The sequence below is a fragment of the Gorilla gorilla genome, chromosome 3, assembly GCF_029281585.2.
Source record: "Gorilla gorilla gorilla isolate KB3781 chromosome 3, NHGRI_mGorGor1-v2.1_pri, whole genome shotgun sequence".
NCBI lineage: Eukaryota > Metazoa > Chordata > Mammalia > Primates > Hominidae > Gorilla > Gorilla gorilla.
In genome coordinates this window covers 198,447,028-198,462,809 of record NC_073227.2, presented here as the reverse complement: position 1 = coordinate 198,462,809, position 15,782 = coordinate 198,447,028, and the positions used below count along the sequence as shown (strand labels likewise).

The 15,782-nt window shown below is 39.8% G+C and overlaps 1 protein-coding gene across 1 annotated transcript; it reads left to right on the top strand.

Moving 5' to 3' along the window:
• The first annotated feature begins 1,664 nt into the window (after positions 1-1,664).
• On the top strand, positions 1,665-13,836 carry AGA (aspartylglucosaminidase). Its single transcript, XM_004040664.5, has 9 exons — positions 1,665-2,026; positions 3,884-4,037; positions 4,625-4,737; positions 5,814-5,926; positions 7,153-7,267; positions 8,321-8,396; positions 10,121-10,228; positions 11,262-11,395; positions 12,802-13,836. Exons 1-9 carry the CDS (start codon positions 1,900-1,902, stop codon positions 12,900-12,902), a joined length of 1,041 nt encoding a protein of 346 aa, XP_004040712.4. The 5' UTR covers positions 1,665-1,899; the 3' UTR covers positions 12,903-13,836.
• The last annotated feature ends 1,946 nt before the right edge of the window (positions 13,837-15,782 follow it).

Below are 15,782 nucleotides of genomic sequence, written 5' to 3'. Positions count from 1 at the left end.
ATCTCAAAAAATAAATACATACATACATACATACAAATATCCATGGAAAAGTTGATATATTGAGACCTTCTATCAGCCGTTCCCGCTATAGTGTAATTTAGCTGTTTCTCTGACACGAATTTTTATTTAAGAAGAAAGAATTTGGAGAAATAGACATAGTAGGAGGTAACAGATCAGGCTCTTTCCACCAGAAGAAACACAAATACCTTAAAAAACAGGAAGAGGCTAGAGAGATCAGTGGGGTACTAAGACCAATTTTCCATGTATTGTATTTTACAATTTTTGCTAAAGGCATGTCCTAATTCCTTAAGGCTGCATAAAAATACTCAGCCCAGGAGCTAAGGAAAATTTACTCAGAGGACAATGTATGTTTTTCTTGCTTTCTTACCCTGTTTCACCCAAGTTTCCAGTTTCACCTGCCATTGGGTTATGATTACTCCAGCACAGATGACTTGTTCCTCTTCCAAACCCCATGAAAGGAACTTAGAAAATTTGTTTTTATTGTATCTTTTAAATAACACTTCCCCAACGGGATAATGATACTTCTGGGCTATCTTATGTTCTTTAAATTATGTATTTAATTTCCTAGCAATCAATAAGAGCCTTGAAGGTTTTGTAAGTCTCACAACTCCTACCTAGTTTATATTTTTACATTTATTTATTTATTTATTTTTGAGACAGAGTCTCGCTCTGTTGTCCAGGCTGGAGTGAAGTGGTGCGATCTCGGCTCACCACAATCTCCACCTCCCGGCTTCAAGCAATTCTGCCTCAGCCTCCCAAGTAGTTGGGACTACTGGCATGCACCACCACGCCCGGCTAATTTTTGTATTTTTAGTAGAGACGGGTTTCACTATGTTGGCCAGGCTGGTCTCGAACTCCTGACCTCGTGATCCACCCGCCTCAGCATCCCAAAGTGCTGGGATTACAGGCGTGAGCCATCGTGCCCAGCCTAGTTCATATTTTTAAAGTTTGTATAGATTTATAGATGCTTTTAAAAATTATGTGGTTATGTGTCTTGCCTTGGCAACCTGGGCAGGCATTCCAGACGCCCAAAGGGATTATTAGTTCATGTTCGCACGTCTGCCCAGCAACAAAACTGAGCAGCCTCCACCAAGCACGTAAAATCCCCATTCCTCCTCTTATTCATTTATTTAGCACTTAATAGTGCCAGGCAGGAAGGTAAAAATACATTTAAAAGGGAATGGAGGTAGCCGTCTTGCCCTGGAGGTGCAGGAAGCTGCACTTCAGTGTGCTAGGTAGAGGGTACATAGGCCGTTTCTGCTTTTCTTCCAGCTCAGGGATTTATAATGAGAGGAAGTGCTACAAAAAGCTGTGGTGCAAAAATGACGGACGCTATGAATGGAAAAAAAAATCTAAAATCAATCCGGTTCTAAGCAAACTCGCTTCACCTACACTCATAACTACTGCAGACCTCCGAGGCCTGCGATCCCCAAGAATATACTGAGTTTGACAAACTTTTCAACTTCAACTTTAAACAGACAGTAAAAGAACCAAATCCATAGTACACAGCAATCGGCTAAAGTTCCTGGGGCCCTGCAACCCAGAGTTGAAGAATTTTGTATTAAATTCCCAATATCAAGCTAAATCTGTTTTAACCACAGGAAAAGCAGCAACTTGTCTGGCTATTTTAATAATCTGAACAGCACTTAGGAAGAAGCACCTTAGCGCAGGGAACAGCTCAGCACCCCGTGATACAACTCTCCCGCGGGCCCAGGGACGCCTCGTCTCGCGAGAGTTGAGGGACGCCTGAGCGGACGCCTGAGCGCACCCCCGAGAGAGCGGGCGTGGGCGCTAGGCGGGCGGGGCACTGGATATTAATTGTTCAGCGATCGCTGGCTGCCGGGACTTTTCTCGCGCTGGTCTCTTCGGTGCTCAGGGATGGCGCGGAAGTCCAACTTGCGTGTGCTTCTCGTGCCGTTTCTGCTCTGCCAGGCCCTAGTGCGCTGCTCCAGCCCTCTGCCCCTGGTCCTCAACACTTGGCGTTTTAAGAATGCAACCGAAGCAGGTGCGGGTTGGCGGCCTGGGCGGGTGGCTGCGCCGCGAGAGCTGGCGGGTGGGGAGGACTAGCCCACCCCGCTGCAGTCACCCAGCAGGGCGGACGGACGAGCGCCGGGCGGGGCCGGGCCTCGCGGTCCCGCCCTCTAGGTCTTCCTGAGTCTCCAGCGCCGCTCAGTCTCTTGCAAGTGGCCTTTACTGCATCCTCCCCACCTACCGCTGTTGCATTTTAGGTCCTCCCTTCATGCAGCCCCCAGCGCAATATATTTTCCACCGTGCTGCTGACCATAGTTACGGCCTTTGTGCTTTAATCAAGTAGCAGCTACGCTTTTCTGTCTGACAGTCTTTTCACGGGCTGTGTACGTCTCCACCTCTCGTTTCTAATCCTTCACTTCTTTGCAGTTTTGTAGACGACTAATAGTTTCCCAGCCATAGCCTACTCTTTTGCCATTTACTTTTTTTGCCACGTGTTGTCATACTTTACCTGCCACCTAGAATTCAAGGTTCCAGCCTTTGCTGTACATTAACACTATCTGGGGAGCTTCTCAAAAATCATCCTGCCGGGGCCCACCTCCTGTGACTGTGATCTAACTGCTGGAATCAGGGCCACTGTTTTTCTTTAAAAAGCTCCCTAGGTGATTTCGATTTGCAGACAGGGTTGAGAACCACTAAGCTAAGGTATCACCTCTTCCAGGAAGCGTTCCCTGACTTAACTGCCCTCGTGTCCAGAATGAGTTAGGTTCCTGCCTTCTGCACCTTGTTAATAGCCTTTACGTACCATTATCTTGGCATTTTCGCATTGTACTATGCTTGTTTCTTTCATTTGCTTAATGACCAGAAGAGTCATTTTCAGACCCCTCCTCCTCCATCTGAGGTTGCTAACGTATTAACTTTCTAGGGCAGAATTGGCTCCAGAATTTGGTGGAGCTAAATTTCTGTGTTATAGGCAGTGCATACGATTCAGAGAAAATGAAGAAGCAGGCTGTGAGAAAGATATTCCCAGCCATGATGAGACGAAAAGAAATTGCATCAGCCTGGGCGGGGGACAGTTCTGTGTTTAAGTTGCCTGTATTGAAAGAGGGAACTCGTGTAAATACACTTTCAAGCCTGTAGGTGCTGTAGTGATGCTTAAAGTGTTTACCAACCAGAGCACCCACTCTTCAAGGAATTCCGTTGTTACCAGAAAAGAAATTGTCCATCAAAGACCCTTCCCCACACACCCCCAAATGTATGGGATCCTGGCTCTGCTACTTACCAGCTGTGTGACCTTAAACTAACTGCCTGACCTGTGGCTCTGTTTACTTTTCTTTAAAATGAGCGTCGTGATTGTACAGTACCTACCACAGAAGCTGTTATGAAGACTCAATGAACTAATCCATATGAAGTCCACGTTGTAATTGTTTGCTGTTCAGTATTATTAAGACTTCCTGGGATAGGTGTTACCTCAATACACATATTAATTATGCATATTTTAATCTAATGATGCAGAAGAAATGTGTGAAGAAGGCTGCGGTTTAGTGGATTTTTTATTTAACTGCCTTTTAGTGGTTTCGATTGTACCTTTTAAAATAAAGGAGGGGATACTGATTTCGTTTCTCACACACAGAAGAGATAGCTATTAGTAAGTGAAAAAAAAAAACCTTCACCTTGCACCAATAGCCAGTTTTTTGAGTTCTTCTGATAACTAGTTAAATAATTTTGACTCTTCACTGACTCCTTTGTAGCACTTGATAAACTAATGTGTTAAAAAATCAGCTTAACTCAGTAAATGTGAAAAAGTTGTTAAATTGGAGTTGGTTTGTTGCATTTGGCATTGAAAAAATATATATATATATATAAACAAGCATTATTGGGATTTGATTAACAGCGTGGAGGGCATTAGCATCTGGAGGCTCTGCCCTGGATGCAGTGGAGAGCGGCTGTGCCATGTGTGAGAGAGAGCAGTGTGACGGCTCTGTAGGCTTTGGAGGAAGTCCTGATGAACTTGGAGAAACCACACTAGATGCCATGATCATGGATGGGTAAGAACACCGTTCAGGTCCTATTTATTATGTTGAGTTACATTTAGAGTTGTGGTCTTCTGAGAGCAAGATGAAAGAATGCATGAGTTTTGTCACAGATCAAAACCCCTAGCTTATTATACTTGACCTTTCTAAACACAGTTTCCCTCTCAACTGAAAAAAAAAAAAAAATCAGAGTAATAGAAATATCACATGGAGAGATAGGTAGTCCCTTAGAACTGGGAGAATGCCAAGCTAAAAAACTATGTCTCTGACCTTATAAACAATCGTTTATCTGCTGTCCACAAATGCTGTGATTTGCCTGACCTGAAGTCTTCAGGCCCCTTTCAAAAGCCATATTTAAAATGAGCTTGGAGAAACTGAGAATTTTAGTGCTGTTGTGGTATATGGCAAGTTGATTTTCTATTTTTTTCCTTAATTTTGTCTGATTGTGGGAATCTATATGAACTTCGTGGATGTGCTGTCACTTCTGTGTTAAGATGGTGGAGTTTAACTGCAAAACACTATTGATTGGAGAAAAGCAATGTTTTTAATCTATGAACCTCTGAAAACTCCTTAATTCCTAACTGCATTCTATTTTCTTGCAGCACTACTATGGATGTAGGAGCAGTAGGAGATCTCAGACGAATTAAAAATGCTATTGGTGTGGCACGGAAAGTACTGGAACATACAACACACACACTTTTAGTAGGAGAGTCAGGTATTTTTTTAACTACACTAAAATTTTTTCTAGTCTTTTGACTATAGTTTTCACTGAAAAATAGTACAAAATCATGGATGAAAGCAGACCTAAGTTCAAATTCCAGTTGTGTTACTTAACATCTATTTAACTGGATAAGTAACTTCTAAATCTCTTTACTTCTTCATCTCTAAGAAGAAGGGAATGGAAGTTTTGCTGTGGCAGGGTCTGTTATTTGAACACCTTCCAAGTTACAGACCAAAAACCATACAGTGACCTGTAGTCAAAATTTATTGTTAATAATCTATTATCTAACAACTCCAGTAGGCTTCCCTCAATTTTGTAGCATCTACAGAATTAGAAACTACCTGATAAGTAAAAGGATCTGCTACCCATTCATTGGAATTCAGTTGTTCCTTTGGTATCTCAAAGTTTTTTTTTTTATACGCGGGCGTTGCAGTCTAGTTTCAGTGCAATTCTAAGACTCAGTATTGGTGAGAAGTGTGCCTTTTGTGAAGTGGAAGGAGGAAAATTGTGGAGGCGGCGAGGTGGGAAGGGAACTCTTTTTTTTTTGAGACGGAGTTTCACTCTTGTCACCCAGGCTGGAGTGCAATGGCGCGATCTCAGCTCCCTACAACCTCCGCCTCCTGGGTTCAAGTGATTCTCCTACCTCAGCCTTCCAAATAGCTGGGATTACAGGCACGTGCCACCACGCCCAGCTAATTTTTGTATTTTTCGTAGAGACGGGGTTTCACCATGTTGGCCAGGATGGTCCCAATCTCTTGACTTCGTGATCCACCCGCCTCAGCCTCCCAAAGTGCTGGGATTACAGGTGTGAGCCACCGCCCCTGGCCGGGACAAGAACTCTTACAATGCATACCACAAAGGTTTTAAGTGGATCTGTTTTAGGAAGGGCATAAGGAAATCGAAGGTCTAAAAGTTGAGTCTCTTAAAACTGTTCGTGTGTGAATATTCCTTTGAAAGTCTTTGTGTAGCTCACTTAAGATGCTGCTGACCCAGAATGTCTCTAGTACATATATTTTTGTTGAAAAGACAATACTTGAATAATTTACACTTTCCTTTTTTCCAATCTCCAGCCACCACATTTGCTCAAAGTATGGGGTTTATCAATGAAGACTTATCTACCAGTGCTTCTCAAGCTCTGCATTCAGATTGGCTTGCTCGGAATTGCCAGCCAAATTATTGGAGGGTATGCACACATTTAATTTAAAAAAATAAGTTAATTGAAAATATTCAGTGACATCCTTTCTGCTCAGTGTTGCCTGCCTATTGTCTAGGGTGCTGGTTAGCATCCTGGCTGTATATTAGAACTAGTGGTTTTAGTTGATTCTCCAGGTATGGATGTTCCTGAAACACCTCTAGCTGCATCGGATGCATATCCAGCGTGGAGAGCTACTGGTCTCTAACAATAGTTTTCAAACTGAAGTTTCTGCCATGTGGAAGTGGCTGCCTCAATCAGGGCTGCTCTGCTTGTATTTCTTTGTAACTAAGTCTAAAAAATCAGTTTGGAAACTATGAGTCTAAAATATTTCTTAGATTTTACGTGCAGTATATCCAGTATCTTGTTCTTGACTTGAGGACATGTAATTATTACATGTCTAGTATGTTACCAGTGGAATAATTTTTCTTTAATGAGACTTTTGGCATATATCAGTTTGCCTTTGCCGTACAGGGTCCTTCTGTGGGATATCTTAGTCTCTCATCTATTTCTTCCCTAAGTCCTAATTACTTTCAAGTAGCCATCAAGTCAGAAGTCCCTTGGGTTAGCACTTCAAAGAGGCTAATCATAAAATGAAGTTAGGGGAGGCATCTAGTGCACTGATGTGTAAGACATGAGGAATAGGAATAGGTTTCTTGCTTTAATACCAGTCTACATACACAACCTAAATTTATGAGTTTGCATTATATTCTTGAGCCCTTAAGATTTATAAAGGAATCTTAAAGCACAACTTAGAATATATTCACATAAACCTAGCTTTGAAAAAACAATAAAAGCTTTTAAAACATATTTTACTTTAAGTCTCAGCATTCTTTGGCCAAGGAACAAATTTCTGAAATTTAAAGGTCCAGTGTGTATCTAATTTCTTTAAGGATTAATATCTAATTTTAAAAAACTTTACTACTGTGTTGAGAATTTTAGGTATATATAAAGAGAGAAATTAGGGACCTGTGTCATGCAATATAGATACCTCACCTGTATTATTTAATTCTTAGACTAGAATGGATATTCAGTAAAATTATTTATCTTATTTGTTTTTATATAAGACTTAGTGATTTCTTAGCTTTTAATTCTTATCTTTAAGTTACCAGATGTCTTTTTTTGGTTTCTTGCTAGTGTTTAGCGATTGTACATAATTTCTTGGCAATTTCTAAAAATACCCTTTGTAAGAAATAAAACTTAAATCTTGTTTACAGAATGTTATACCAGATCCCTCAAAATACTGCGGACCCTACAAACCACCTGGTATCTTAAAGCAGGATATTCCTATCCATAAAGAAACAGAAGATGATTGTGGTCATGACACTATTGGTAATTTGCCTTTTGTGCAGTTTTTATGGATAAAGTTTAGTTAATTATCTTCCTGTAGCTCTTCCCTATTCTTCTACCAGAAGTTGATTTTGATTGTTTTAACTGCCAATTAAGTGTGCCTCTCTATAGATAGATCCATCTTGTCTTAGGATCTGTATAAAATTTGGTAAATTATTTATACAAGACACCTAAAACCCAGTGACTATTCACTTGCGGATTTTTAAATCTTTATTTGACATTTCATTTTTTGGCAGTTTTATGTTGCTGTATTTTAGTGACCTTAAATAACTTTTTCCAAGTTACAACGTTGAAAATTTACATTAGTCTATGTCTTAGTTTGTTTTTCGCTGTTATAACAGACTACCACAGACTGGGTAATTTATAAACAAAAGTTTATTTGCCTCACAGTTCTGGAGCCTGAGAAGTTCAAGAACAGGGCGCTGGCATCTGGCAAGGGCCATCCCAAGGTGGAAGTCAAGAGAATGAGACAGGAAATCGGGTAGAACTCATCCTTTATATCAGGAACCCACTCCCTGCGATAATGGCATTAAGCCCTTTTAGCCTAATCGCCTCTTAAAGGCCCCACCTGTTGATAATAATTAATAATGTTAATTGCCTGTTACAGTGGCAGTTAACAAAATACCCAGACTGGATGGCTTATAAACAACAAATTTATTTCTCACAGTTAGGGAGGCTGGGAAGTTCAAGGTCAAGGCGCTGGCAGGTTCAGAGTTTGGAGACAGCTTGTTTTCCTGGCTCATGGATGGCGTCTTCTTGCTGTGTCGTCACATGGTGGAAGGGGCGAGGAAGCTCTCTGGGGCCTCATTTATAAGGGCATGAATTCCATTCATGGGGGCTCTGTCCTCATGACCTAATGAGCTCCCAAAGGCCTCACCTCTTCATACCATCTCCTTGTGGAATAGGATGTTGACATGAATTTGGGGGAACACAAACATTCAGAGCACAGCAGTTATTACCAGTTGCTCAATTATTTGGTTATATTTGAGGTAAACTTTATACACCTACAGTGATTTTTTTTTTTTTAACTTCTAGGCATGGTTGTAATCCATAAGACAGGACATATTGCTGCTGGTACATCTACAAATGGTATAAAATTCAAAATACATGGGTTAGTGTTTCCAAAAGAACAGAGCTCTCAAATATACATTGAATGCAGAGCAATATATGCCGGGTGCTATGGGGGTTGCAAAGCACAGCCCTAGTCTCACAGCTGCGATGAATGAGTGTGAAAGAAAACGCAGTACTCTCTGCTGAGTGCCACAGGAGAGGGAGTCACAGCCAGTGCTGTAGGGTTTAGGGGTGGCAGAGGGATCTCTTTAACCTGGGGTAGTTAGGAACACCAGTAAAGTGATGCTTGGAGCTCAGCCCTGAGTCATGGTAGTTGAGGTTCAGCGCTCCTACTGGCTAGGAAAGTTGTGTGCGTATATGTGTGTGTGTGTGCAGGGCTCCCATTGGGTTGTGTGTATGTGTGCATGTGTTCAGAACTCCCACTGGCTTGGAAAGAAGTGTGTGTGTGTGTGCGTATGTGTGCGTGCACGCTCAGGGCTCCCACTGGTGTGGGTGTGTGTGTGTGTATTCAGGGCTCCCACTGGCTAGGGAAGAAGGGGTGTGGGGGTGTGTGTGTATTTTGGGGTAGGGGAAGTGGTATTGGAAGATAAGACTACAAGGGAAGACTGGGGCCAGATTTAAGGCGTCTTAAGTCAGTTGAAGGCATTCTGGATTTAATTTTGAAATAGAAAAGCATTAAACATTTCTTACTAGAAAAAAATCTGGTAAAAGTTTGGCACATTACATAGGAAGCGGAAACAGATTATAGATGAGGGAAACCAATTTTGAACATGTTGCGATCATCTGGAAATTAGATGATAAAGGATGGTAATAATAGAATAGTCACTGTAAATCTATGCCATCCTGGTATATACCTGGCTGATAACAAGTTCTTTTAAAAAATTAATTTTAATGACAATGAAAATTATGTGTATTTGTGGTGTACAACATGATATTTTGATATATGTATATGTTGTAGAATGGCTAAATCAAGCTATTTAACTTATTATCTCACAGACCTATTTTATTATGGTGAGAACACTTAAAATCTACTTAGCAGTTTTCAGCTGGGTGCAGTGGCTCACGCCTGTAATCCCAGCTCTTTGGGAGGCCAAGGCAGGCAGATCACCTGAGGTCAGGAGTTCGAGACCAGCCTGGCCAACATGGTGAAACCCAGTCTCTACTGAAAAAAAAAAAAATACAAAAAATTATCTGAGCTTGGTGGTTCATGTCTGTAGTGCCAGCTACTCAGGAGGCTGAGGCAGGGAGAATCGCTTGAACCCAGGAGGCGGAGGTTGCAGTGAGCCAAGATCAATGCCATTGCACTCCAGCTGGGTGACAGAGCAAGACTCCGTCTCAAAAAAAAAAAAGTCTACTTCGCAGTTTTCAAATGTGCACTCTATTGTTATTAACCTTAGTCAGCATGATCCGCAGTAGGCCTCTGGAACTTACCCTCCTGCCTAACTGGAATTGTGTGTCCTTTGACCCGCATCTCGCCAGGTCCCCCTCCCCCAGCCTCCAGTAACCACCATTTTAGTCTCTGTTTCTATGAGTTCAGCTGTTTTACACTCCACGTCTGATAACAGATTCTTACATAATTAATGCAGGTTTGTGAAAACCTTAGTTGAAAAACTAATGAAAACCTGTTCTGTCTTTGTTCTGATGAAGAATTTACTTAAAACGGTATCAGAGGCTAAGTGGAACTATCCCTTATTTGGAACAGCTTATGACTTAATGTGTTTTACACTCGATTTCCTGCCCTAAATTGTTAATACCCTCTCAAAGCCGTGTAGGAGACTCACCAATACCTGGAGCTGGAGCCTATGCTGACGATACTGCAGGGGCAGCCGCAGCCACTGGGAATGGTGATATATTGATGCGCTTCCTACCAAGGTATGACTTCTTAGTTTGTGAATTTTAGAGACCTTTGGAGAAGATATTTTTTTCTTTTAAGATAGAAAATAATTTTTGAGGCTGGGTGCAGTGGCTCACGACTGTAATCCTAGCATTTTGGGAGACCGAGGCAGGTGGATCACCTGAGGTCAGGAGTTCGAGACCAGCCTGGCCAGGCTGGTCTCGAACTCCTGACCGTTTCTACTAAAAATACAAAAAATTTAGCTGGGCATGGTGGCACAAGTCTGTAGTCCCAGCTATTCAGGAGGTGGAGGTAGGAGAATCGCTTGAACCTGGGAGACAGAGGTTGCAGTGAACCAAGATCGCGCCACTGCACTCCAGCCTGAGCAACAAGAGTGAGACTCTGTCTCAAGAAAAAAAAAAGAAAGAAAACATAATTTTTGTATTGTGTAACCTGAATTTCTGTGCACAAGAGCTTCTTAGAAACTGCATACAAACTTGTTGCTTATCATTTTGATAATGATAATCATTCATGTTAAGTAATCATAGTCCTGTGAAATAAAGTAGTATTTCTCACCCTGCTTCCAAGATGAGAATACTTATGATCTATTTAGTAATTGATGTAAAGCTACTGAGTAAAGGAGCTGTGATAATTGATGGTAAAAGTAGGAAGTGCAGTCATCGTGTACCTTTAACCACCCTAGCTAGATGTTGTGCCCATGCACACTACTTTCCCCTTTGATTGTAGCTGTTTTTCTCATTGAAAATCTGTATTCTTTTTGACTTCTGGCCATTACATTTGACTGTCAGTATCATTACTGATGGTTATTCAGCCAAAGCCAAAAATAATATTCCACATCTGAAATTCTTGGGTGGATTAGTTGAAAAGATAGACACTGTATCAAAGTTGACTTGCTTTGTGGATGCTTTAACAGAAGTAACCAACTCTTGTTCGTTTATGTGTATTCTATCACGTGGCAATTTTGGTGGTTTTAATTTCTAACTTCAAGTAACCCAATTTGGAGTTAGTGTTTATTCTGAGACACTAAGGTTTCACCTCTGTTTCAATCAGCTACCAAGCTGTAGAATACATGAGAAGAGGAGAAGAGCCAACCATAGCTTGCCAAAAAGTGATTTCAAGAATCCAGAAGCATTTTCCAGAATTCTTTGGGGCTGTTATATGTGCCAATGTGACTGGAAGTTACGGTAAGTTGCGTTTGGATTTTGTATTTGTGTGAACTTCCAAATATCTATAAAACATACACTTTTTAAATATTGTTTTGTACAATACACTATATTCAATAGAAAAAGAGACTCCTTAAGTGGGCATTGAATAAATGTTCATTGATGATCTGTCAAGACCCACAGCGTTAAAAATATACCTAAAAGCCTCTTTGGATTGACTGCTGGTAGTTATGACCCAGTCTCTGACTAGTAGTTCTTATCTTTCACATGTGTCTTAAATGAAGTTTAGCTTCAGCTCCAGTACACGTTGACATAGGCTAATCTAGTCAAATGTTTATACTAATTAAAAATAGACAAGGATAAGTTATCTTCCCTATTTCTTTTCTATTCATTATTTAAATGCCTCAGCCATTTAGATCTTCTCGGGGCTCCAAAGAACAAAATGTATTACTAATTAGTAAACCGAAGAGGTTAGCAGAATTATTTTTGCACTGTTTGAGGCTTGTCTTTCGCTTCATTTACTTTCCATATGAGCCTATCACAGTTTCAAAGCATTTTAAGATCAGCCACTGCTGATTCTCATTAGTGAATTTTCAGATGGGGAAGATACACAGCTTACTGATCAATATGACTTATTAGGTTGGACTGCTTATTACTGTTCTTTGATCTTTTACTTCCCACAGTTCTATATTTGAAAAACTTGTTTGAGGAATGCTTTATTCTTTTTTAAGCACTAAGACCCAAAAGTCAATAAAAATTATGAAGGGGAAAAGCTTTATGTATCAAATAAGGCAGTTTTATTGGTTCCCTCTTAAGAAATAAACCTTATTAGAAAGCTCAAAGTTGGATTTAACAGAATGAAAAAAATGATAATTATATCATTGTGGATGAATTTACAGGTGACTAATTTCTTCTGTTTAATGACCAAAGAGGACCCTCCCCCAGGTGTTTGAGCATGAGAAGATGAACTTGATTAGACAAAGCATCTTGACAAATTACTCTTGACTCTTCCTGTGAGAGTAGAAGAATAGGGAGCAGTGGTGGGGTATGGGGTTATGAATGAATGATGAGAATGTTCTAGTGGCTAGAGAAATAAAATGTGGGAGATGTGCCTGAATAATTTTTTCTAAGAAAAACACGTAAGAACAGTTAAATAATCGTAGCAGTGACAGCATGTGTATAGATCAACAACAACAACAAAAACCAGCCAGTTTTCTGAAGTTCAAAGAGATAGTTTACCAGCTACCTCATTCCTTTCATGGACTGTTCACTGCTCAGTTCTGAGGAGGATGACACTAGTGTATTTCCATGTGGTTAGACATAAGGTATACAGTAGCCAGTGTCTAGTCAAATAAGCAGTATCTGTATTGGTTATAAATATGTGCATCCTATAGTTCACCAAACGTCTTTCTTATTTTTGGCCCCAGGTGCTGCTTGCAATAAACTTTCAACATTTACTCAGTTTAGTTTCATGGTTTATAATTCCGAAAAAAATCAGCCAACTGAGGAAAAAGTGGACTGCATCTAATCCATCTTTACTGTCAACATCTGTATTTAAAGAAGAAAGGAACAAAGGCTGAAAAGGCTGCTCACTCTCATCATCTAGTGTTCCTCATGTGTTCTAAAGTCTTTTTGTAAAATAAACACAAAAATAAATTTATGTTGAATTGGCACTTTCTATATCTGAAATTGTATTATCTATTTTTATTTAACCTTTCTTATATTATCCGAAGATGAATATGTATGTGGCTGTATTTTGTATATATTTAAGTTTTAAGTGACACTTGGATTTCTGATCAGTGTTGCAAAAAATTGCTACTTTGAGATTTATTTCCACAGTGATATATTAAACCCAAAAGGAATCATCATATTTGGATGCTTAAAATAGAGTATACAAGTTTTTTAGACCCAAAGAAAAAAACAGCAGAGTCTCAGCATGATCAGTCCTGATTGAATTTCATTATGTCACAGTGATGCATCTCTTAGCACTGATTATTGGTTTTACTTAATATTCCCTAAAAACTTGAGGAAGGAAGATGATAGAACATGAGATACTGTTTGTTTTGTACATACTAGAAAATACAGCTATCTTCTGATGAGCAATTGTGTTGATTTTCTTTGCTTTTTTCCTCTTATGGAGCTCTCAGTGTGTGAAAGTTCTAAAGCCACAAGAATCAATGATGTTTTAGCTGCTAATGTTTAGTATTGATCGTTTCTTTTAAAAATGATTTGGGGAACTTGATCTGTACTGTAATTTTACTAATTCCTTGTGCAGAGGTGGGTATGGCAATTAGAAGTCAAGAAATGGGTTGTTTAGCTTGGTTTGTTTCCCTAACTTCTGATTAACTCTCTGTATGACCACTCTACAGAAGTTGTGCGCGTGCTTTCTCAGCAGCATTTTTCCTTCAAAATCATCTTTTTAATCAACAGTCATTAATAAATGTACATGTACGATATTCAAACTTTAGAATTTCAGCTGTTTTTTTCTGTGCTCATCTTATGTTCTTTCTAATTTAGGGGAGAAAGCTATCGTTTTAAGAACAGTGTAAGTCACTTGTTCTGGGACCTTGCTATGTATCAGAATTGTCTGGGGAGCCTCTTTCTTTAAAAATGCCCTCTGTCCCACTAAGTCAGATTCTCCATAACTGAGGACTTGAAACCTGGAATTAGCAACTACTAATGGCAGCCCTACAGCTTCACACTCTCAGAGAAGGAATCTTCCTCCAGGGTTATCTGAGGTATGCTAACCTGCTTAAACCTCGTGCTGGGCCTTGGAAAAAGAAAAAAATCAGATTTAAACTTGTGGTTACATTAAGATGATACTTTTGTATATTTGCTTTCCATTAATAAATAAGGCAGTCATTTACAAAATCACCAGGAAAAGGAGAATGAAGTATTCATGGCCTGTCACTTCCCAGCAAACTGGGAGTTGAGCTGACAAAAGCAATCCACATATGTTTCTAAAAGATGTTTTCTTTTTAAGTCGCATTCTTCCTCAGAGAAATAATTTCCCTATATTTCTTAAGTGATGGAATTACTTTGTAAATACATTCGTAAAATTCAGTTTTGACTGTAATATTATTTAAATAATATAGATGTGTCTTCTTTTGAAAAGAATTGTTTGTGTGTCCCTAGTGATGTTGTATACGGAGGGAACTTCTCTGATGATGCGATACCAGTGTTCACGGGGGTTGTGGGAAATACATGTAGGAAACTGGTGAAATATTAATAACACAGCTGGGAAAGAGAATTGTGAGCCAATCAGAAATACATTGAATTTGGAAGTGGTTCACTAAAATGGGAAAAGCAAGAAAGTAACTTGGGAAGGGAGCCTTAGAAAATGTAATCATGGTTTAACTCTTTTTTTTTTTTTTTTTTGAGACAGAGTCTCGCTCTGTCGCCCAGGCTGGAGTGCAGTGGCGCGATCTCAGCTCACTGCAAGCTCTGCCTCATGGGTTCACGCCATTCTCCTGCCTCAGCCTCCCGAGTAGCTGGGACTACAGGCGCCCACCACCACGCCCAGCTAATTTTTGTATTTTTAGTAGAGATGGGGTTTCACCATGTTGGTCAGGCTGGCCTCAAACTCCTGACCTTGTGATCCACCTGCCTCGGCCTCCCAAAGTGGTGGGATTATGGCGTGAGCCACCGCAGCTGGACTTGATTTAACTTTTTATGCCAGACAGTAGTTAATGGTTTGCCTCACATCTGTCCTGGTTGTATCATTGTATAGATTGCATGGCTATTACATAGCATAAGGTAAGGGATCTAGTTGCAGAATTTTCTTCCCCATTCTGGCAAGTTGCTTTTCTTTTTGTTGTTGTTGTTGTTGTTTTCCTTCGATCTTATAAAAAAATGTTCTATCACTTGCCTACTGCTAAGGTGAAATTAGATTGTCCTAAGCACATATGTGGATTAAGCAACTTTTCTAAGTGATTCTGAGAACGAACATATTGTCATTTAGATTTTTATTATCAGCTTTTGTATTCTCTTTCTCTCTAAATGGATAAACATTTCAGTGACAATATATATCAAGTGACAATATCTATAGATACATGTAGATATATATAAAGAGAAATAGAAAAGTATATATGTATATGTATACATATATAATATGTATATGCAAAGAGGTATAAGTACTTGCCACCTGATTCTATTCTCTCCTGTTTTCTGCTTACACCTTCCATCTCATAACATTACTATTACAGAATAGCCTAGGAGCGTAGCGGGCAGTAGTTTGAGCATTCTTTTAGCTCAATTTAACACCCCCACTTAGAAAAAGAAACTGATTTTTGATATTAACAATATTAAAATTTCTTGATTAATACTCCAGAGACTTCAGATAAACATCACTCAAGTGCTTTGTATTTTTAGCACAATAGGCAAAGAGGAAAATGTTAACCACGGTATG